The 24,557-nt window shown below is 44.7% G+C and overlaps 1 protein-coding gene and 1 long non-coding RNA gene across 4 annotated transcripts; one reads left to right on the top strand and one right to left on the bottom strand.

Annotated features, from left to right (window-relative positions):
- The first annotated feature begins 761 nt into the window (after positions 1-761).
- LOC310772035 (uncharacterized protein) lies at positions 762-18,903 on the top strand. 3 transcript variants are annotated; one of them, XM_083631966.1, is made up of 8 exons: positions 762-861; positions 2,172-2,346; positions 2,684-2,917; positions 11,095-11,205; positions 15,016-15,077; positions 15,959-16,117; positions 16,763-16,876; positions 17,014-18,903. In XM_083631966.1, the coding sequence occupies exons 2-8, from the start codon at positions 2,190-2,192 to the stop codon at positions 17,056-17,058; spliced, it is 882 nt and encodes a 293-aa protein (XP_083488092.1). In that variant the 5' UTR covers positions 762-861; positions 2,172-2,189; the 3' UTR covers positions 17,059-18,903. The 3 variants fall into 3 exon arrangements, with proteins under 3 accessions (XP_083488092.1, XP_083488091.1, XP_083488093.1); XM_083631965.1 differs by having other exon boundaries at positions 776-861; positions 2,175-2,346; XM_083631967.1 differs by lacking the exon at positions 11,095-11,205 and having other exon boundaries at positions 776-861; positions 2,175-2,346.
- Positions 18,904-21,427: 2,524 nt separating this feature from the next.
- LOC310790376 lies at positions 21,428-24,471 on the bottom strand. The gene is made up of 3 exons (XR_014553377.1): positions 24,370-24,471; positions 22,026-22,135; positions 21,428-21,529 (listed from the first exon to the last, which is right to left on the bottom strand). It is a non-coding gene; the product is annotated as an uncharacterized lncRNA (long non-coding RNA).
- Positions 24,472-24,557: the final 86 nt, after the last annotated feature.

The raw sequence follows: 24,557 nt of genomic DNA, 5'->3' as shown, positions 1-24,557 counted from the left end.
GTCAGTGTGAAGATGTAGAATAACTCCCTCTTTTCATTTACACACTGATTGTCACTTTCCATTTTCTACAAGGACTCCTTAGTGCCATATTCAGAATATATATATATTTAAAAAAAAAAGTATATATTAAAAAAGAGTAGCTATTTTGGTGTTATTTTATCACTGAAATCTGATGCAAACCAAAAGCAACTCTTCACTGTTTTCCCCAACACTAGAACATTCTAGAAAGTTCCCAAAACAAAATCCCCAGTCTTTATCCTGATGTCCAGCAGGTGGATTTTCTTTTTTGAATATTTGTGGAAAATATATATACAGTATATACATTTGAGAGGCATAATGACAAAGCATGCCAGATTGTACAGCTGTAACATCAACTGAGTAACCATCATTTTAGAATAAATAAAATCAAGTTTGAAACACTTGCTTTGTCATTGTTTGATGTTGGGTTTCACTTTCAGTTGTCTGTCATATTGAAGATCGTCTATGCTGACGATGCCTCTTCTTGCCTACTGCAGTTGCGTTCACATTAAAGACACTACATTTTGTCACATTTGTATTTGTTTATTTAAATTGGCATACTAATCTGCCACGCCCACGCATAAAGCAGACTCATATTCACAGACTAGACGAGAGACGAATTAGAATATGGTCCGTTTGGTTGTACCCCGAAATGGCGACTGAGTGAGACCTCTTCATACCATCTTACGATATCAGCCGCCCCATGACGTGAAAGAAGAAGAGTTTGTGGAGCTCCAGGCTCCAGCTGACAGAGAGAAGTCGAGCAGCCAGCGAGCAGGATAAAGAATTCAAACGAGACATTTACACATCTTTGTTTTACACATCTGTTCACCTACGGCGACTGTAAGTAGCCTATGTTGTCTGTGTTGACTAGACTCACTGAAGTTATAGATTTAAGATGATTATTATGATTATTCCATTCAATGGAATAATCTGGAAGGCTAGTTATCGGGCAATATTGGAGTAAAGTAAACTTTAACGCGGTCTCAACTTTTAGTTCGTATGCCACCGCCCACCCGGCGGTTATAACTTATTTTGGTGAATGTTGTCGGAATAACCGCTGAAACAATTTCCATACAGTATGTTGATATTTTGTGGATAACACGCACGCACACGGACACACACACACACACACGCACACGCACACGCACACGCACACACACGCACACGCACACGCACACGCACACGCACACGCACACACACACACACACACACACACACACACACACACACACACACACACACACACACAGTGTACACCCGCACACAAGTCCTTCGATACACACTTGGTTTTTGAACGTAGTTGTGAGAGAGCATAAAAAACTGCTATGCCTATATTCATTTTGCTACACTGGTTTATTTCTTAAGAAATAAACCAACATAACTATAACTATAATTATGTTGTTTTTTGTTTGTTGTTGTGGTCTTCGTGCATTGTAAAACTGTTATTTGCCTATATTATTATTATTACTACTACTACTACTACTAATAATGATAATTATTATAATTATAATTATAATAATAATAATTAAGAAGAAGAAGAAGAAGAAGAAGAAGAAGAAGAAGAAGAAGAAGAAGAAGAAGAAGAATGTATTTTCCCCAGATTAAAATGTATTTACTCTAGACACATTGTGGGGTAAACAGCCAGAATAGATCTTTGGCACAAATTAAATTAAATCGTTTAAAGAGGCAAAAAAAATGCACCAAGTTTACATACTGGTTGATCTGTCTGCAATATAAGTTTCAACACAGACGAGTCGTATGGTTTACAAAGTATTCAGGCAGGTACTTCTTTCTATTCTCAACGATGCTTGTGTTTTTACATTCAAACAAATCATGGTGTTCATCCCACAGTCAGTTTTCATTACATAAATTACAAAACCTTTTATTCCTTTCAGACCGTTCTATCTTCCTGTTATTTGAGGATTTCTGCTCAAAAATTAGAAGCTCAAAAATGACAAATAGCCTGGCCATATCTCCTGTTTTCACAAAGTCAATACTTTTCAAACTTAAAATCCTCTTTAAATTGACAAGATAAATCACTTGATGGCATAAAACTGAACTTTTAACATCTGCTCAACTGCCGGCTTCTTCTCTTAATATGCAGTCACATACAGTATGACTGGCATGAGTCACAGCTTCTCCTTTCTCAGCAGAAACAGGAAGCCAGCATGGACCTGGGGCACCCGGGCGGCCCTGCCAACAACAACAACATCGACCGCATGTCTGAGCACAAACCCAGCTCAGACGCAGACAGCATGGAGGACACCGCAGAGTTCAGGCTCATGATGGCCTACGCACAGAGGCGACAGCACAGAGGGGACGCTGGTAGGGCTGCAACAAACTATTATTTTCATTATCGATTAATATGATGATGATTTTCTCGATTTTCTCGTTTGGTGTATAAAATGTCAGAAAATGGTGAAACATGTCGGTCAGTGTTTCCCAAAGCCCAAGATGATGACCTCAAATGTCTTATTTTATCCACAACATATTCCGTTTACTGTCATAGAGGAGTAAAGAAACCAGAAGTATTCACATTTAAGAAGCTGGAATCAGATCATTTTACTTTTTTCCTCGTAAAAAAAATAAAAACGATTTATTGATTATCAAAATAGTTGTCGATTAATTTTCTATTGATCAACTAAAGGATTAATCATTGCAGCTCGAGACGCTGGGTCGCCAGATGCCCAGATGGGCCCAGGTGTGTTGTCGCCCCAGAGCCCTGCTGAGACAACAACAGACATGAAGCCGGACAAGCAGAGGAAGAAGAGCGTTTCCAAGAAGAAGAAACTCCTGCTGAGGCTTCTCCCATGTGTGCGACCCCAGAAAGGAGAGCCAGAGGATACGAGAGGGGAGAATGGCAGAGCAGCTGGTGTCGGCTTCAGATCCGGGGATGGTGAGTATTGGGGGGAAGGAAAGCTGACTGTCGTATAGCAATATGTGCTAAGGCTCCGATGACTCCGGTCTGTTCAATTCTCGTCTGTATGGAGAGAGAATATCACACCAAACCGCATTCAACTGGACCAAGGAAGGTAGATGGCAGAGGAGTAGTCTCACGTAGTCAGACCCACCGTCGACGTCATCAAGCTTCCAGCGACGGAGGTAGATATCATCTACGGTTGACACTGCGAGACTAGCAGAGGAGTCACTATTGCAGGATCAAATAAACATTGAATCGTATTCCCACAATACTCTTCTACCAAAATGTACCATAGCCTGTCTAACCTGTCATGCAAGCATTTTCAGGTGTCAAACCAATATCAAATACTATCTGTGATTCTAACCACATGCAGTGTTCGGCCTAGGGCCCAAATTATTTTGCATTATTTTTGGTTTGCCTTTAATTTGAAGAAAAGATGATCTCTTGTTCTAATCTATGGGAAAGCAAAGAAACTTATTCTGAGTCAGCAGCACCCAGAATTGAATTGCTAAAATACTAGTGTCTGTTCCTGTGAAGGAGCTATTGTTGTAGTCTTCTTCTTATCGTGTCCACAAAGAAATGTCAGTTACAATGCTAGATGTGTTTCAGCCACAGCTGAACACACTGCTGTCCTTTCTCATTAAACTCTGCCAAATCCGATGCTGTGCAGGGGTGTTCCAGCAGGGGGCATATCAGGAGGTGCTGCATGGTTTGTGGTTCGGTGCCGCAGTCACACACAACGTCCCCGTCGTTCAAATATCCCCATTTTGCGAGAGTGGCTTTTGCTCGTCCAACACCAGATCTTAGTCTGTTTAGGCATTTCCACACTGCATAGTTTGTGTCTGCTCGAGGGGGCAGTGCCTCGCTCGCCTGGACAGACTGGTGAACAGCTTCTTCCCAGAGGCAGTACGGTGCTTAAATGAATAAATAGCACAATTGCACCTTTTTGTTTTAATCTGTTATTTTTATCTTATTTTTATTTATTTTTAGATCTGCTGCTATTACTGTACTATTTTATTATTTTATCCTTTTATTTTTTCTTATTTTTGCACCATGCAAGCGTGCCATTATGGCCTAACAGCACTTTATTACGTCGCCTTATAATTATATTTTGTACTTTTACCATGCACTGTGCCGACATGCTGAATGTATCCATGTCTACCATGTTTAGTGTCTGTCATGTGCTCTCTGTATTTGTGTTTCTCTTTTCATACCACGATGGAGGTGTGGCTTGTGAACAAGAATTCCAATGCATTTTAATGTAAATTTCTATGCAAATGGAAAATAAACTAAACTTGAACTGTAGCTCCATTGTTGTTGCTGGTGGGAGGTTGTTAAGTCTTTCTTCCCACTGAGTGACTCTTTCACTGCTTGTGCTCGATGTTCCGAGCGGCGTGACACTCGATCTTTAGCAAGCTGTTTCTAGATTTAAGGCGGCTTTTGGTTGGCACATAATAATATATATAATAATAATTGGATTTATATAGCGCCTTTCCAAGTGCTCAAAGCACTTCACAGAATCATTATTCGTTCACACCATTCGTACCATCATTCATGTCTACATTCATATGAGGCAAGGAGGGTTAAGTGTCTTGCCCAAGGACACAACGACAGCAGCTGGGAGGGAGCGGGGATCGAGCCGCCAACCCTTGCGTCATTGGCCGACCCGCTCTACCTCCTGAGCTAAAGCCGCCCCACATGGCCGAAGAGAGGATGTTTTGGATCTGTAGTGTTGTAGTAATGCTGCGTATGAGGACAATGTCAGAGGTCAGAATTTCCCAGTTGAAATTTACGATTTCTGACCTCCAAGCGTTCCAGGTGCATGATACTGTTGTGTGTTGTGTGACGTCAGACAACTGATTCTCTGTGAAATCAGCGTAGATGGATTTACCCCAACTTTACAAGTAGGAACTCCGACTTTGAGTGGTTTTCCAGTGTACTTTTTCTAGTAGGAGGTAGGAAAATCTCAACCTCTGAGTTGTCTGGAACACAGAATAACTTAACCTGTAGCAGAAACGTGCGGATTGGGTCACGATGACTCATGACAAAGTGATAACACCAAAACCAATTTATCACAGTCATGATTAGATTAGATTAGATCTCTTGAATGCTGTTCTGTTGTTTGAATGGGGAAACCCATAGACTAAGGATCAGTTGGTTAATTCATTAGTTGATCGAACTGATTGATAATCGATTCACATTTTCGTAATTTATCAGTTAAACATTTGCTGGTTGTAGCTCACAAATGCTAAGATTTTCTGTTTTTCTCGGTTTCTATATAATTATAAAATAAATATTCTACAACGGCATGAGTGAATACTGGATTCTGATTGGCTAGCAACAGTGGTAAATACGCCAACAATAGACCCTTCTCACGGGGGCCATTTTGGGTCGAAAAGACAGGGTAAACACAGGTGCAAGCAACACACTAATGAGGGTTTCCAACTTCCATTGATTGGAATTTGGAAACCCTCATTAGTGTGTTGCTTGCACCTGTGTTTACCCTGCCAATTTGACACAAAATGGCCCCCGTGAGAAGGGTCTATCTACAGTTCGGCTCCAACCGCAGTATCACTCCGCTCCCTCTGACTCCGTTCCCTGTGCTGACTCCGCCCACTGTTAGCCTGCAGTCTGGAAAATCTTCAACAAGGAAATGGCAACACAAGGAAATGTCCGATTTCGTAGTAACGTTTGATTTACTGGGTGGATTGAGTTTTGAGCAGTGGTTAGATGAAGATGAAGGTGAAGTGAACAAAGAACGACATGGTGAAATTGGGGAGAGAGAACTGGCTGAGCTTGAGTTGTCACGAGTTCGGACTAGCGGGAGGTCGGACTTGCGGGAGGTCCGACTAGCGCCCGGACCCCGAACCTGGGACTGTCAAACAAACAAACGCCCTCTGCCGTCACCAGATATCAACACACCACCACCAAAACGGGCTGCTTTAGATAACTGTTTAAATAACTGTACTTTTACAGGCAATGTATCAATAACTGTGAATCCCGTTAAGGAATAGGTTAGTTGTTTTTTGGCTCAAAGGCAACTAAATGTTTAGTGCAATCATTGATCTTGTGTATGGAACTATATTCTGCGGCGGAAGGATAAATGTATTCTGAAACCAGTAATGATTATAAATAAATGAATTGGATGTTACAATTGTGTATTTTTTATATTATTTGGTAGCCGTTGTAGAAAACAAATTTAACACTCGAGATCGGGGGTTGTGGGCACATTTACCACTGGAACAGGGTTTATAGCACTCTGCTTCGCCTCGTGCCACAACCCTGTACCAGTGGTAAATGTGCCCACAACCCCCTCTCTCTCGTGTTAAATTTGTTACATTTTGGTTTTTGGGCTGCTGGTCAGACTAAAGTCGCTTTTACATATAAGCTGTTTAGTCCGCTTTAACTGCGCCAGAGTTCCCTCGGATAGTGCGGTTCGTTTGGGGTGTGAAAGCGCAAACGAACTCTGGTCCGCTTGAAAACGTGGGTCTCGGTTCGCTTCCAAGTGAACCATGGCACGGTTCGTTTGTTGTGTGAAAGCAACCCGGACTAAACACAAGAGCGCCAGTGCATCTGATGCAGTCATGCAGTGCATCTGATGCACTCATGCAGTGCATCATGAGTAGAAGATAGTGATGTAACATTTGCGAACGATCCAAATCTATTGAACGACTCTTTGCTATGAACGAAGGGAACCAAGTCCTACTTGAGAGCCGTTCATTTTAATGTTGTGCCTAAATTTCACTGCCTGCGCTCACCACCAGGCCACCACACACAGGGTAGACTTCCCTTCCTCCCTCTGCTAGCCCGCTGAGCAGGGAGGATAGGTGCGCTCGTTAATTCCTACCGGCGCATGCTGTAACTGGCCTGGGTGGGTGGACTCAGCTTAATATCAAAACGGAGTGCATCTGCCGACTTTCTGAGCAGCGAAGTGTTGCATGAATTGCACTCAAGGAAAGCCAACTTTATTTACACAACACATTTCATAGAAGAAGTAAATTCTCTGACTAAGCAGATGGATAATGTGTCACCTTGTGTCATGTTTACAATGCAGATCATTGACTTAAGGTCTGGAAATAATGTATGAGTAATTTAATGCTGCTGCAGTCCACAGATGCTAAATGAAATAGTGGTGGGTCTAAGATCAAATCTGATCCAAATCGTACCATATCATTATCCTAGTGATTTCGCAGATAAACAGTAGGCTAGTGCCCGGTTACATGCTGCCACTCCGACGTGCTGCCACTCCGACGTTCTGCCACTCCGAAATATCGGCACTCCGAAAGGGGGTCTATATTCCCCGTTTTTCACTAACCTCTCCCAACCCCCACGCCAAACCTAACCTCCCCCTATGCCTAAACCTAACCTCCCCCAGACCCTAACCCAAAACCTAACCTCTCCCACCCCCACGCCTAAACCTAAGGTCGGCATTGCGGCTTCTAAGGTGAACGACCGCCAGTCCGAATGATGGAAGTTAACGTTCGGAGTGGCAGCATGTCGGAAAGGCAAAGGAACCCCCTAGTGCCCGCCCCCTAAAAAAAGAAAAAAAAGGGGAACGAGGAGCCGCTATTTTGAACGGCTCTCAGAAAGGAACAGAGCCATAAGATCCAGCTCCCTTCAAAGGTAATTCCCATCACTACTCCCAGACATGCCCAGACATACCCTGTCTCCTGCCCTCCTCCCAGACATGCTCAGACATGCCCTGTCTCCTGCCCTCCTCCCAGACATGCCCGGTCTCCTGCCCTCCTCCCAGACATGCCCTGTCTCCTGCCCTCCTCCCAGACATGCCCTGTCTCCTGCCCTCCTCTCAGACATGCCCAGACATGCCCTGTCTCCTGCCCTCCTCCCAGACATGCCCTGTCTCCTGCCCTCCTCCCAGACATGCCCTGTCTCCTGCCCTCGATCCTCCCAGACATGCTCTGTCTCCTGCCCTCCTCCCAGACATGCCCAGACATACGCGGTCTCCTGCCCTCCTCCCAGACGTGCCCAGACATACCCTGTCTCCTGCCCTCCTCCCAGACATGCCCTGTCTCCTGCCCTCCTCCCAGACATGCCCTGTCTCCTGCCCTCCTCCCAGACATGCCCAGACATGCCCGGTCTCCTGCCCTTCTCCCAGACATGCCCGGTCTCCTGCCCTCCTCCCAGACATGCCCGGTCTCCTGCCCTCCTCCCAGACATGCCCTGTCTCCTGCCCTCCTCCCAGACATGCCCAGACATGCCCTGTCTCCTGCCCTCCTCCCAGACATGCCCAGACATGCCCTGTCTCCTGCCCTCCTCCCAGACATGCCCTGTCTCCTGCCCTCCTCCCAGACATGCCCAGACATACCCGGTCTCCTGCCCTCCTCCCAGACGGTTACATGCTGCCACTCCGACGTGCTGCCACTCCGACGTTCTGCCACTCCGAAATATCGGCACTCCGAAAGGGGGTCTATATTCCCCGTTTTTCACTAACCTCTCCCAGCCCCCACGCCAAACCTAACCTCCCCCCATGCCTAAACCTAACCTCCCCCAGACCCTAACCCAAAACCTAACCTCTCCCACCCCCACGCCTAAACCTAAGGTCGGCATTGCGGCTTCTAAGGTGAACTACCGCCAGTCCGAATAATGGAAGTTAACGTTCGGAGTGGCAGCATGTCGGAAAGGCAGAGGAACCCCCTCCCAGACATGCCCTGTCTCCTGCCCTCCTCCCAGACATGCCCAGACATGCCCTGTCTCCTGCCCTCCTCCCAGACATGCCCTGTCTCCTGCCCTCCTCCCAGACATGCCCTGTCTCCTGCCCTCCTCCCAGACATGCCCAGACATGCCCTGTCTCCTGCCCTCCTCCCAGACATGCCCAGACATGCCCTGTCTCCTGCCCTCCTCCCAGACATGCCCTGTCTCCTGCCCGGGGACACCTCGGCATTCCGAAATGTCGGCACTCCGAAATACCGGCATTCCGACAAAATTGAGATCTGTCTCGCCATTGCGAAAGAACCCTCCCCCAGACCCTAACCCTAAACCTAACCTCTCCCACCCCCCACGCCTAAGCCTAACCTAACCTCTCGGCGAAACATTTTTTGGAGATAAAAAAGGGCCGCCTCTCCGAAAGCATAGAAGTCAATGATCGGAATGCCGACACTTCGGAATGGCGAGGTGTCCCCCTCCTGCCCTCCTCCCAGACATGCCCTGTCTCCTGCCCTCCTCCCAGACATGCCCAGACATGCCCTGTCTCCTGCCCTCCTCCCACATGCCCAGACATGCCCTGTCTCCTGCCCTCCTCCCAGACATGCCCAGACATGCCCTGTCTCCTGCCCTCCTCCCAGACATGCCCTGTCTCCTGCCCTCCTCCCAGACATGCCCTGTCTCCTGCCCTCCTCCCAGACATGCCCAGACATACCCTGTCTCCTGCCCTCCTCCCAGACATGTAGGCTAGTGCACGCCCCCTAAAAAAATGGGGGGGGGACGAGGAGCCGCTATTTTGAACGGCTCTCGGAAATGAACGGAGCCATAAGATCCGGCTCCCTTCAAAGAGCCGTAATTCCCATCAGACGGTAGAAGGGAGCAAAACAAACACTGCGGCGTGCACACGTGTACAGTACCTGCGCGCCGCGTCGTGACGGGGACTGCCCCCTAGTCCGACACCTCACGAGACCGAATTTGGGTTAGGGTCTGGGGGAGGTTAGGTTTAGGCGTGGGGGTGGGAGAGGTTAGGTTTTGGGTTAGGGTCTGGGGGAGGTTAGGTTTAGGCGTGGGGGTGGGAGAGGTTAGGTTTTGGGTTAGTGAAAAACGGGGAATATAATGCCTCTTTTTTCGGACTCGTGAGGTGTCGGACTCGTGAGGTATCGGACTCGTGCCATGGCACCGTCGTGACATACGTCGTCATAACAACAACACATCGTTTCTCAACAGCTGGCTTGGCTATCTCCTTCGGTACGTAGGCTACTTGTCTCATCTGTAGAATGAAATGTTCAACAGCTTTCTGCCTCATCTGCTACTCATATTGGGCACATTCTTGTCAAATATTGATTTGATAGTAACACCAAAGTAAAACAAACAATCCCAATATTGCAGGTGGTGTTGCTCCATGGTTTGTGTTTTGCGGATTCACTTGTGTTGTTCAGTCAGCCCTCAGCCAGGCAAGAGCGCGTAGCATATTGACGCTTTGTCCCGTCCCTTGTGCGTCGCTTGTTACTAACATGGTACCCTTGAGCGACACATGAAACGACTTGGGCTTTCCGACTAAACTCAATGCAAACCCATGGAAGTAATCTTTGACGCTTATGGCAACTGCTCTCCCATTAGCCTAACTGCTCCCCCATTAGCCTAACTGCTCCCCCATTAGTCAACTGCTCCCCCATTAGGGTCTGGAGGAGCTAACCTCTCCCAGACCCTAACCCTAAACCTAACCTCTCCCACCCCCCATGCCTAAACCTAACCTCCCCAAGACCCTAAACCTAACCTCTCCCACCCCCCACGCCTAAACCTAACCTCCCCCAGACCCTAACGCTAAACCTAACCTCTCCCACCCCCCACGCCTAAACCTAACCTCCCCCCAGACGCTAATGAGGGAGCAGTTGACTGATGGGGGAGCAGTTAGGCTAATGGAGGAGCAGTTGCCATAAGCGTCAAAGATTACTTCTATGGGTTTGCATTGAGTTTAGTCGGAAAGCCCAAGTCGTTTCATGGGTCGCTCAAGGGTACCATGTTAGTAACAAGTGGCGCATAAGGGGCGGGACAAAGCGTCAATATGCTACGTGCTCGGAGTGAGAACGTGTTGGATATTTCCCTTCTCTATTCTGTCCAATAGACGAGTGACAGTTTCGACCACGTGACATAGTTTAGAAAGTTTGGTGCGCTTGTGACAAATTGCTGTGTGAAAGAGAACCAGACCAAATGAAAATCGCAACAATGTTGCAATTTCACCCCCCTGAATCGCACCGAGTCCACCAGCTTATATGTCAAAGCAACCTAGGTAAGCAATTTTAAGAATCAGTTTAGGCTCATTTGTCATTATTTGTGACATTTTATAGACAAAGGACTAATTAATTAACTGATAGATTAATCAATAATTAAAATAATCATTAGGTGCAGCCTGGGCCGGATTGGTCATTGATCTTTGTGTGTGGAAGTGTGTGTGTTCAAATGCTCTGTGATTGGTTTGGTGTTTTTTCCAGATGGAGGCAGCGACGGCGAGAATTTGGAGAAGGTGGCTGACGCACTGACTAAGATAGTGGATGATGTCCCCCCGCCCACTCCTTCAGATATAGAAGCAGATGGAGTAGAAGGTAGGTTATGGGTTTCTGTCTTTGACCTTTGAGCAGCAACAGAGCAAAGACATTCTCTCCGTGTGTCCTTTCACTTTCACTTTCATTTGATTGCATCTAGGGGTGGCCGACAGCCGACTCTCATTAACCGACAATATGGAATTGTACTACAGTAGTTAGAATGCTGCTGCATCGTTCCCCCTGCTGGCCAAGTTGGCTCGGCGCTATTAGTGCCTTCCAACCCCGGACAGCTGTTCCCCTGGGCGGCGTGTGTGTTTCAGTGGAGGGACTGACTGTCACCTGGCTGCAGGGTGGTGTGTGTGTTTCAGTGGAGGGACTGACTGTCACCTGGCTGCAGGGTGGTGTGTGTGTTTCAGTGGAGGGACTGACTGTCACCTGGCTGCAGGGTGGTGTGTGTGTTTCAATGGAGGGACTGACTGTCACCTGGCTGCAGGGTGGTGTGTGTGTTTCAGTGGAGGGACTGACTGTCACCTGGCTGCAGGGTGGTGTGTGTGTTTCAGTGGAGGGACTGACTGTCACCTGGCTGCAGGGTGGTGTGTGTGTTTCAGTGGAGGGACTGACCAGGGACGTGCACAGAACATTAGAGGGGCAGGGGCTCAAATTCATAAAAGGGCACTACAGCCGCCGTCCGGAGGGCGGAAATTTGAGGCAATTTGAAGGCCAATTTAGGGGTATAACTCATTTTAAATATTCCGATTTTAACCAGATTTAGAGGAATATCTCATTTTAGGATGAGACTTGTCACGGAAAAATAACTCCATAACTGAATAATATTAGTATATAAAAGTTGCATGCTGTTGCAATACTGTTGTGAAATCATTTAAGCATCAATATGTATTTGCTCCTTTTCTCCCTTTAGGTTGTTGTACTACAACAGATAGCAACACAGGCAGAAACATTGAACGATACTGAGTGAGGCTTGTAATATACCATGCATTTTAACCATAATTCTAAAAAGCAAGACAGAAGATTTAGATAAGGTGTATTAGATTTTTTTTTATTTTTTGCGGATTCAACAACACAACATCCCTTTCCAATAGTGTAAAGTAAAAAATATTTTCAAGAGCAACAATTCTGCATTTGTTCCCTATATTTTGGTTATTTATTTATTGGGTGGTTCATTTATTTATGTATTTATTTATTCATTCATTTTTGGGTTCATTTTTGGGTTGGTGCCTTCAGGGGCAGTTTAGAAAAACACTGCTCCATGCAGAGGCCTATTACAAATGGTGCATTCAAGGCCAAGAGAGCTCGGAAAAGGCATTTCTCTTTGAATGCTGCCTTCAGTGACGGCATGGAAAGGGCAATTTCCATACAAAGCACCATTAGAAATGCATTCATGGTCAGGAAAGGGCACTTTTTATTTTATTTTTTAATGTGTCTGAGCTGTTTGTTTTGTTCATGTGTTGTTGGAATGAAAATGAAAAAATGTATTATAATTAAAAAAAAAAAAAAAAAAAAAAGGCACTTTTTACAGACTGAAAAAAAGGCAGGGGCTCAAGCCCCCTTTCATGTCTATGTGTGCACGTGCCTGGGACTGACTGTCACCTGGCTGCAGGGTGGTGTGTGTGTTTCAGTGGAGGGACTGACTGTCACCTGGCTGCAGGGTGGTGTGTGTGTTTCAGTGGAGGGACTGACTGTCACCTGGCTGCAGGGTGGTGTGTGTGTTTCAGTGGAGGGACTGACTGTCACCTGGCTGCAGGCACACTAGACTAATCTCTGACTACATAGATACGCTCTTGCATAACGCAAAGCCACTAACATTGAGTGCGTTTACATGCAGACAATAAACGGATAACTGAGAATAATCAGTTTATGGCAATAATCTGATTTCTGCGTTTACATGCACTTTAATAATCCGACAATAGGAGAAACCCGGGTTTACATGATTCAGTCAATTAGTCGGATTTTTCTCCAGAAAGGCAGCATTAATTCCGCAATAAAACAACAGAATATAGTTGCAAAATGCAAAATCACATTTTCCTAATTTATTTGTCCAGCGCAGAGGATGGTTTAGGTGAAAATTAGGTTGTGTATCTCGTCTACTTTACTAAAATTGGAATAGGCATCGCGTCGCTTTGGAAGTGCATCTGTCAATAATATTTCCAACTTTACCGAGCACACAGCACAGAGGCAGGCAGGTGAGGTGACTCAAGCACGTCAAATGTTCATGACCCACAACGTGTGTTGAATTGAAATACTCTACCTGTCAGAAAACGGACAGAATTTGTCACGGATATTAACGTTATGTGTGTCTTGTGTTTTGAACGACTGAGTCTGTTGTCCGTAGGCTACGTGTTTTTTTTAATCTGTCATCTGAAAAACATCGTCACGCACGCACCTTGGACAATGCGTTTTATTAATAAATTCATCATTCTATTTGCAATCCGAGACAAATGTTCGTCCCTGTAATGTTCACGGCATGGCACTGGGGACTTTATTCATGCAAGCAGACACCACAGTCGTCTCCTGTAGAATATCGACATTTCAACATGATAGTGCAGTGCAGCAGCGGTGCCTGTTAGAGGGACACCGGGGGAGAGAGAGCAGAGCTCCCCGCTCCGCTCCGCTCTCCCCCCGCTGTGGCCGGGGGAGAGGGAGGAGAGAGGGGCCAGTGAGTGCAGCGCGTCTCTCCCTACCTCACGCGCTCCTGTGCATCTCTCTCCCGCAACTCGTACATGCGCAGATATATAAACCCGAAAGAAACCCGGTTAAGGTGTATACATGCAGAGAGAAGACCGATTATTGGCCAGAAACCTAGGTGTGTTTATCGGTTTATTCATAACCCGTTTATGACCATAAACGGATAAAGCTTATCGGTTTATGCTGTTTACATGACCACTTGAATAATCAGGTAACTCAGAAATCCGCTAATAAACAGTTTATTGGTGTGCATGTAAACGCACTCATTGTGTGCGACCCCACCCATCCCTCTCATGGACTTTTCTGCCTGCTTCCGTCTGGGAGAAGATATTGGAGCCTCCGGGCCCGCACCACCAGACTAGCTAACAGCTTTGTCCACCAGGCTGTCAGGCTGTTAAACGCTCTCCACTCTCTTCCCTCTGCCCCCAGTCTGGACTTGAACCCATATCCACACTCAGCACCAGTCACTTTATGCAAAATGACTGTGTCGCTTTGTTCATTTTATTGCACTTTTCTGCCATCACTGTTTGCACTATCTGACTTTTATTACAGTGATTACAGTGACCTTATTATGTAGCCTAGGTAAACCCAGCCTCCACGTGACCTGCTCTCTCAGTTCCCAGTCAGAACAGGTCTGAGAGCAGGTCACGTGGAGGCTGGGTTCACCCAGGCTACTTATTATGACCCCTACGGTAGTATTTTATTGTATGTTTTTTTTGTTATCTATTTTATCTTCGTATTTTATGTCATGTGTTGTCTCCTATCTGTATATGGAGTGCACCGTGGATCATGAGATACGGAATTTTGATGCTCTGTATGTCTTGTACATATGGTAGTGATTGACAATAAAATTTACTTTGACGTTTCAGAAGTCATAAAAGTGGTCCGCGTTTGTGAAGATTATCTTGCTGAACACAAACTTCGCTGTTTGATAAACATTCATTAACCACAGTCTGGTACCATATGAAGCTAGAAGCCCTAAGGCATCCCTTGGTACCAACATGCCATGCTAGCAAAGGGGGCTAAATGACGCTACAAAATTAGGCTAAATTCTGAAAATTGTGTAGCGACTTGATGACTATGGAAAAATGAGGGTCATGAGGCTAAACCAGTTGAGAACCACTGTTCTAGATGATGTTGATCCATTCTGCTCTCTGTGTTTTCTAGACGACGTGGAGAAGCTAATCGGCCTGCTGCTGAGGGAGAAGGGAGACAAGTTCAATGAGGAGGTAAAAAGTAGGGTTGTCACGATACTAGAATTTGTAACGATACCCAGGAAAATATCGATACTCCTTACCATTTTTGATACCGGGGGGGTGGGGGTGTGGGCGGGGCGGGTGGTGGGGTGATGACACATCAAGAGTCATAAAAATAAAGGAAGACAGATGGACAGACAGACACACTCTTCTCCATAATCTAGGACCGATAAAACTCATTAAAAACTTTACACAGCAGATGACCCCATGTATCAGAACCATTTATCTTGTTGAAGCAACAGATACCCACCAATGATAGGGAGGGCAAAATCTGTAGTATGTTTGATATGTCATTAAGAGAAAGTACGTAAGTGTTTTAGTATTGATACTGTTGCAAATGAGTATTGTATCTGATACAATCTGTATCTAGTACTGTCCCCTAAGATTTTGCATTATGCATAGGAACTGCTTGTGGAATTCATGAGACATGGTAATAATACCTTGGTCAAGTTGTTTCCACAGGCCTTCACACGGCACCAGCGTTTGCACAACATGCCCATATTACACCATGTCTAGAGTTCACAAATGCCTCTGCTTTTATTGCAGCGCACCGCGTGTTGTTGACTGTGGATGACGTCATGGTCATGAAACACTAGAACACTCCACTTGTCATGTCGATTTTGTTTGCACAAATCTAGAATCAATCAATTAAAATAAATGCTCTTTTAGATGGGCTTGTATGTGGCCCATTGATTGCTCACCAGTTATGACACATTTTTTAGTTTACCGGTATGTTGTGAATTACTGCTATAGTCCACTAGGTGTCGCCAAAGTCTCACACTGACTACCTGTCAATGAGAAAAGGAGCAACAAATGTAAAAACTAAAGACAGAAATCCTCTCCTCTTTCACCAGATGCTGAAAGACGCCTCTCTGCCTGGGCTGTTTAGGAACTACAGCATCTTTGAGAGCTTAATATCGACCTTCCTGAGCAGGATGGGCTTCGGGACCTTTGACTCCGATACTCTGGGGGATCAGGGGTCACCCAAGACCCAGATCGCCTTGACCTGTGAGGTAATGATGTACAACACTGTATTCATATTTGAAGGGGATTCATTCTTAAATGCTTTTTTATCCCTTTTCATGGTAAATCATTTTCAGTAATGCAGTCGAATAAATCCTCTAAAAATGTGGCTGTCTGCAACTAGTATTTCAAAAATATGATTCCGGGTGGAAACACTGAATCCTGATGATTGTTGGAATAAAAATGATTAAATGTGATGCAAAATATTGTCACAAAATAACAGTTTCAGTTCAAAAACCCACACTGGTTAAGTTCTAGTCAGAATCCAGAGGATGAGTTGAGCTGTTTTCATGCTTTCTACGCAGGTCTGGAAAAGTGTTAAAAATGAATTTGATCATTTTCAGGTCTTGAATAGTTTGGGAATTTGAAAAAAAGTTCTGGAGAAGTATGGAAAATGTGGTTCAGACACACACACACACACACACACGCAATTCTAGCTTTTATGATGATGTATTGTAGACCCACTTTAAGTCCACACTTTTTGCTGATGTGAAGAATAATGTTCAGCCACTGCATTGTATTAAATACCCACCAAAATCAAATCCAGTCAAGAACATAGGGTCTGTGAAAAATATGGAATTTTATGATGAGCCGACTGTTGGGCTTCAATAACCACTGGTCATATTCCTCCTCAGGTCACCAGCCGTCTGTCGGCGGTGGACACTCTGCCGATGAACCGACTGCTGGGCTTCGGAGCCAGATACCTGCAGGACCATTACTCCATCTGGGCAGCACAGCAGGGGGGATATGTATGTAGCACACACACACACACACACACACTGATTACACCACGTCGAGATGATTCACCTTAAGTCGTATCCAACACAAAGAGTTTTACAAATGTCCTCCGATAAAACATTCCCATGTCTTTCTCCCGTCCGGGCAGGAGGAAGCCTTTCATAGTGATGATGATGAGGAGGAAGTCAACTGAGCAGGAGTAGGGTTTCCCCACCTAGCTCCGCCCTGATGATGATGATGAGGAGGAAGTCAACTGAGCAGGAGTGGGGTTTCCCCACCTCGCTCCGCCCTGCAGCACCAAGTGCCAAGCACAAGCTCAATCCAATCCACTCATCCTGACACTTGACACATGGTCACAACAAGACACTCACTGCCTTTGGGCCTTTGGCCAGTTTGACACAGAGTGGACTCTTTGGGCTTTTGGCCAGTTTGACACAGAGTGGACTCTTTGGGCTTTTGGCCAGTTTGACACAGAGTGGACTCTTTGGGCTTTTGGCCAGTTTGACACAGAGTGGACTCTTTGGGCCTTTGGCCAGTTTGACACAGAGTGGACTCTTTGGGCTTTTGGCCAGTTTGACACAGAGTGGACTCTTTGGGCCTTTGGCCAGTTTGACACAGAGTGGACTCTTTGGGCTTTTGACCAGTTTGACACAGAGTGGACTCTTTGGGCTTTTGGCCAGTTTAACACAGAGTGGACTCTTTGGGCTTTTGACCAGTTTAACACAGAGTGGACTCTTTGGGCTTTTGGCCAGTTTGACACAGAGTGGACTCTTTGGGCTTTTGGCCAGTTTGACACAGAGTGGACTCTTTGGGCTTTTGACCAGTTTCACACAGAGTGGACTCTTTGGGCTTTTGACCAGTTTGACACAGAGTGGACTCTTTGGGCTTTTGACCAGTTTGACACAGAGTGGACTCTTTGGGCTTTTGACCAGTTTAACACAGAGTGGACTCTTTGGGCTTTTGGCCAGTTTGACACAGAGTGGACTCTTTGGGCTTTTGGCCAGTTTGACACAGAGTGGACTCTTTGGGCTTTTGGCCAGTTTGACACAGAGTGGACTCTTTGGGCTTTTGGCCAGTTTGACACAGAGTGGACTCTTTGGGCTTTTGGCCAGTTTGACACAGAGTGGACTCGGATGTGGGAAATGTTCCAAAACCGTACGTAGGATTAGACCGAGGTTCTTCCTCTATTTTACACCTCAGGGATCGCCGTCGAAAACCTGACAGGAAACAGATCTATGAAACTATCTCAACCTGCCTGAAGGAGCTGCTCACCCACCGAACAAATATTGTTTTGGTATCCGTTTCAGTGTCCCATGACAGTAAATGTTGTTTCTACCCTGGCAGGGATTATTATTGTTTTGTTTTTTGCATGAAAATGGTCAGAATTTAAGATGTTAAAATGTCAAAAGGTTCAGCGATATCCAGAAACCCGTCTCAGGTCAACCTTAACAGCAGGGACTTTGAGTGGTACTGTGGGGTTGCTGGCTTGGATGAGGAGTCATCTGATGGCCAGTGGGTATCGAGTGTTCGTAGTCCGGTGGATCACTTGACAACTTGCTTCATTTGTATTCCATGGTGATTGTGTGGAGTGGCTAAGGAAGTCAGGAAGCAGGGTCTGGGTCTGAGTGCATCTTGTAGTAAACGTGATGCAGATTCAGTTGACACCGCTCTATGACCTGACCAGCGTTGCCATATCAACACTCCTGTTCTTGAAAGCTTTATGTGTAAGTAAGAAAAAATCAATCATCTTTTTCCTTTCATTTTTTTGACCTTGACAAGACAAATATCGTATTTATTTATTTTATTGCTCAGGTCTTTCTTTGATGATGCCAATTGCATCAAAGGAAAAAAATGCACATAAACTGTGTCTAATTCATTTAGTTTTGTCAGTGTTGTCAGCGTGAGAGTTGGGATATGCATATAATATAGGGATGTATGAATTTGTTTATGAATGATTTGGGGGCAGGACTCGATAAGCCTAGGCTTCTTCCTGCCCCTTTTCAAACAGTTCGCCTTTTTTATGTTTGAGTTTACGTATTTTTTATAGTAAGTCTATTAGACTTATGTTTACAGTTTTTTTTCACTTTATGTATTGTTTTAACTGTTTGAAATAAATCGTTTCAATCAATCAAAAAAAGTGTTTTACATATATGGATTAATGCTTCAGGAGGGCCAAAAAAAGAACATTTTACAGGTGACATTTTGCCACATTTTTGATGAATAATTAAAGCTAAATGCTTTCATAACTGTTGTTTCCAGGTGGTGTATCTGTTATTGTTAATGGTCTTGTATATGGAAGAATTACTGTTCATACCGTTTCATTAGTCTTATCAAAACGAAAGGGTTTTAACGTGGCTCTTCCATGCTACCCATGTTAAAACTTGATGCCACCTCCTACCCATGTTAAACCTAACATGCTACCCATGTAAATCTCCCTGCGTCTTCCAAGTTTGAACCCGGTGGCCCCGGTCTTTGTGTCTAAAGGGCAAGGAGTAACACAGCCAGGCAGGTGCAACTGCAAGCAAAATATGAATGAGGGTTTCCAACTTCCAATCCATTTAGGTGCCAGGGTCCTCATTAATGTTTTGGTTGCAACGTTTACTTCCTGGCCTGCCTTTGAGACACACAACGGCTGCTGTGAAAAAGGCGAATGGTCCGTGGACGTCTGTCACTGAATTGGCTACAACCTATACAGTCTATGCTACAACCCTTAAATACAGTCAATGAGACCATTTACACCTGGCACTAACATGCGTTTTCTGTGATCAGATTGCAATCGGATAGTGCTTGACCACATTAACCTGATTTCATTTACACCTGGTATTGATATGTCTTTTGTGTCCCCTTTGAGATCCGATTGCGATCGCATCACGCAAGCTCCATAGTGTAGAGCAGCAGAAAAACAGTGGCGACTGCTGTTGTATGTGGATTGAGAGGACGTATTGTATTTACACTTGAGTGCAATGTGGTCACACAATGCACACGACCCTGACCACCTCCAGAGGTGGTATGGCCGATCAGATTGCAATCCGTCCTCAATGTGTCTTGGGGGCGTTTACACCTGTACTTTCAAGTGCTCAAGCAATATCCGATTACAATCTGATCACAGAAAACACGTCAGTGCCAGGTGTAAATGGCCTCATTGTATTCCAGGGTCAATTCTATTCTATTCGACAATTCTACTCTAAGGATTTTGTTTACCATCTGAAAACATTAGTTAGTGCTTGTCTACAAACTCTATGAACGTGCTGTCATCGTTAGGTGAATGGACAAAATGCAAATTGACCTTGCTTGATTAACCAAGGAAGGCCACAAGCAGAGGGCTGCTTAAAATCAGTCTGCGGGCCGCAATTGGCCCCTGGGCTGGACTTTGGACATGCCTGCTCTCGAGCCTCGGGTTGAGTATCACTGCTCTACTGTTTCTTTCTGGCTCGGGTGTGGACTAAATTAGGGTCCTTGATATGAAAAAGGTTGAAAATCACTGATTTACATAGCATACAGAGAGACAAAAGAACACACTTCCACCTTCCAGTTGAAACAGATTCATAGTTTCATGATTTAACATAAAGACGATTAACTCGTGATTTTGACTACAGTAGATGGAGTGAGCATCTCGTCGTTTCAGGATATGAGCCTCAATATCTAAAATCGTGTTAAAAATTGGTTTACAGCTATTCAGTCAGTGAATATCAAAAAACACTGAGCTGTCCTACAAATAGTCTGACTGGGTTGAAGCAGAATCAGAATCAAAATCACTTTTATTGCCACAGTATGCAAGTTACATACGAGGAATTTGTCTTAGCAGCATGGTGGACTTAGCTCTCCCATTGGTGCCGACCATTTCAGTCGGTGCCGGATGGAAATCCCATTCCGCTCCCTGCAAGCTCTGCAATTGGCTCCCACCCGCTCTCACTGCGGCTGCGACCATATTTGGATTTCCCGTCCACCCCACCCGTGTCGAATCGGTATGCCTCTGCTGCTGTACGTGTCGAATCTGCCGAGCTCAAATGCCTGTGCCGCTGCCTTTGAAACAATAACAACAGCAGTGCTATCCGCTAGCTTGTTGCTACATGCTGAAAATGATTGATGTGGATTATGCAATGAAGCCAGCCAGGCCCAGCCTGCATGGTACGTTCAGTGGATGGCTGTAAAGAGCCTTTTTCTCCTCTAGTCCACAGTGAAAGCCTTCCCCAGCCAGACTCTCCTGGCAAGCAAGACTATCCTACAAATAACAATGACTACAGAAATACAATGAAAAGATTCCTCACCCCTGACTATGATTCTAGCAGTAGAAAGATAAATCAAGATCATGTGCTACACGATTGAGAAAAATCACATTTTATTAATAAAAGAAAAATATTAAAACCGTATAAAGTGTTACATTTTAAAATAAAACATTAATGTCAGAACAATACAACATAAATAAAAACCGTATAAAATGGTAAAACAAATTAAAATGTTTAAAACAATCTCAATATCAACAATAATGCATAAATACTGCAATAAATTGTGAACGTGACCCCAGCCTAAGCCCTAAGGTGAGTCATTGTAACGGGATGGGGTGGGGGGGGGGGATCCTCAGGCACTGAGTGGTCCAAGGCTGATGCTGATGGCACTGTAGGGTTCAGCCTGCTCTACCGTCAGTCGTCTTGCCATCACCCGCTCTGAGGGGGAGGGGGGGGGGCATCAGAGATTAATACAGTTTCACTATGCAAGTCAATGAAGAAATGTGACTAAAAGCCCTACTAAAGAGTGCACCCTCTGTGATTTCATGAATGGAAAAATTACAATTTATTATTTTTCTTTGAAACCCCATTTTGTCCCGCTCAGACTCTCTAGACTGTAAACTACTATAAACCACAAAATCAAGAAAATCAAATGAGGTGAATACTTCTTTCAAACCACTGTGCCAGTGATTGTCTTGTAATTTTGGTTGTACTGTAGTACCTAACTCCGGAAAACATTCATTTCAACTACCGGTATTTCTTTGTTGTTTATTATGACAATTTTACCTTAATTACAAGTACTGTGATAGCTGTGTTAAGTAAGAGAATTTGGGTACGGTATATAATGACGTTTTTCTAATTTACCAATTTCTTTAAACAGCACTCAGTTATTTATTTTTTAACTGCAGATAATAGTTAATTCTGATTCGCTCACCCAGCAGTTCATACAGTTTGTCAGCTGCAGTCTTGCGTTTGGTGGTCTTTGGGGGCAGCAGAGTGTCAAAGGTGACTTCATCATCCCTCTGGAGGTGGGAGAAGATCAAACTGGACAAGAAGGCAGGGAGTGAGTGAGTGGTGGACGGTACAGTGTTGTTGCAATTCTTGGATAACAGGGATCACTCTCCTATGTGGTACGCCAAACTCAATACAACAACCTGACAGTTTTACTGTTGTCTTGCTTGTCACTAAGTGCTATAACATGACTTTAGACTTTTGTAATATTTGGATTAAAACCAAAGCTCAGATAGACCATGTCTGTGTCATTGATATACTCATTGTTTTGACCTGCTGTGTGCCCCATAATGTCAGGGTGTCCCCAATGAGCTTTTGAAGGCTGATATGATATATTTGGATATTCAATAGCTTTAGATTTCATGCCATGAAATTCCAAAATGTTATACGGTATATTGTTTCCCGCAAAAAACCTTTATTGTTGGTGGCATTTCAACACTAAACCTCTCCACTGAAGCACAGGATACTCCTACTACTACTCCTACTACTAGTGCTACTGCTTCTACCATTGCTACTACTATTACTATTACTAAAACATACTGGCCCGGATTTATCAATGTTGGCAGACACGGCAGTTTCAGAAGCCTCTTACAATAGGGCTCGTGTTATGAAGCATTTGTATCCTGCCAATCACAGCATAAGAAGGAGCACTCATTGATAAACCCAGCGGCTGTAATCTATCGTCATTTAAATATCACGCCCCTAATTATTCTCCTTTGAGAGACCTCGCCCCCTGATTTCACATCATTGTGAGGCGAAATACATTCAAAAGAGACACTTCTCTGACCTTGAAATATTAAATATAATGTTGCAAGTCCAATTAGTTTTATTTGGCAGCATGAAATGTGTCAGTGAAGAACTCAGAAAATGCTACAATGAAAGGAATCGCGCTGCGGTCATTACAGCCGTTTCCACGCACAGCGACCCATCTGAACCTTAATGTTTCATTTAGACTATACGAATACAATATACTGTATCACTTGTAATAGTAATTATAATAGCATGTAAAGCATAGTTCCCCCTCAGCCATCTGCCTTTGAGCAACCAATTCACCAAATAGCCTATTTCACTTCCCACACAATTAACACAATTTTGTGTCTAAAAGGGAGGAGGTAAAACAGGTGCAAGCAAGACATTGATTAGGGCCCCAGCACTAGATCACCGAATTGGAAGTTGGAAACCCTCATTAGTGTTATGCTTGCACCTGTTTTACTTCCTGCCTTTTAGATGCAAAATGGGTGAATTGGGTGGGAAGTGAAATAGGCTCATGTCATTTGTGCTGTAACCTGCCTGTCTGACCTGGCGATATGGGCTGATCTCCTGCTCGGCTGAGTGAATTTCTATTCCATGAGGATTTTTCTCATTCAGATATTTATTTATTTTATCACTAGTTAAATTTCATGATTTGAAATCAGAGGTTCAGGTTTCTGTTCCTGCTGCACCCCGATGCTACAACTCGCGAGTTAATTGCAAATAGTTCAAATAGACCTCGAAGGGCGAACCAACGAGGCACAGTAGGTAGAAATGAGTGCCGCCCGCTCAAGCACGAGCAGCGTGCTAGACAGGAGCGCGCCATATTTCTAGTCTATCTAACCCAGTCCAGTAGTTGCTAAATTGCTGATGAAAATCCCTCAATCCCTCAAACTTCAAGCATCACAGGTTGACCTACATGCTTACGATGTTTGATGTCTGCTTGAAGCCTTGAAGCAACACATGTATTCTCAACCTTACACAGCCTGGTGGGAATAATGTCCGCTCTAAATTCTGTAGCATAATGGTGAAGCAACAAGACACGGCCTGTACTGTATATACACATGATATTATATATATGTATATATTACATACATCTTTGACATCAGCCTAGCTTTTACCATTCAGGGTCAGAATAGGCCACAGCCAAATCTCTTTTAAAGTGTGTGTATGCAGTGTGTCTTTAAAGTGTGTGTATGCAGTGTGTATGCAGTGTGTGTATGCAGTGTGTATGCAGTGTGTGTATGCAGTGTGTCTCTTTTGAAGTGTGTGTATGCAGTGTGTCGCTAACCAGTGCTTTTCTCACATCAACTGTGCTTTCAATACATCACAGAGTTGACATGGAAAGCTGTGTAAGCATCGTTTTTGTACAAAGGTCCATGATGTTGTGTGGTATTGTAGGGTCAAACTGTGACAATATGCCAACCCCAGTGTGTGTGTGTGTGTGTGTGTGTGTGTGTGTGTGTGTGTGTTAGCTTGCTGATGTCCCTGTGTGTGTATATTTCTGTGTGTCATACGTCATCAGGCTGGGAGCAGCTCTCTCTGATTCAGTCTGAGCCTCAGGCGGCTCAATGTCCTCCTCCATTATTGGCTGCAGTGTCACCTGGCCACCCTCCTGGGGAGTCCTACACACACACACACACACACACACACACACACACACACACACAGACAGAGATGTATGTACACACACTAAATGATCTCT

The sequence above is a fragment of the Poromitra crassiceps genome (assembly GCF_964638095.1).
Source record: "Poromitra crassiceps genome assembly, chromosome: 2".
NCBI classification, from domain to species: Eukaryota; Metazoa; Chordata; class Actinopteri; order Beryciformes; family Melamphaidae; genus Poromitra; species Poromitra crassiceps.
The sequence above is the reverse complement of the archived record's forward strand: the minus strand, read 5'-3'. Positions and strand labels throughout refer to the sequence as shown.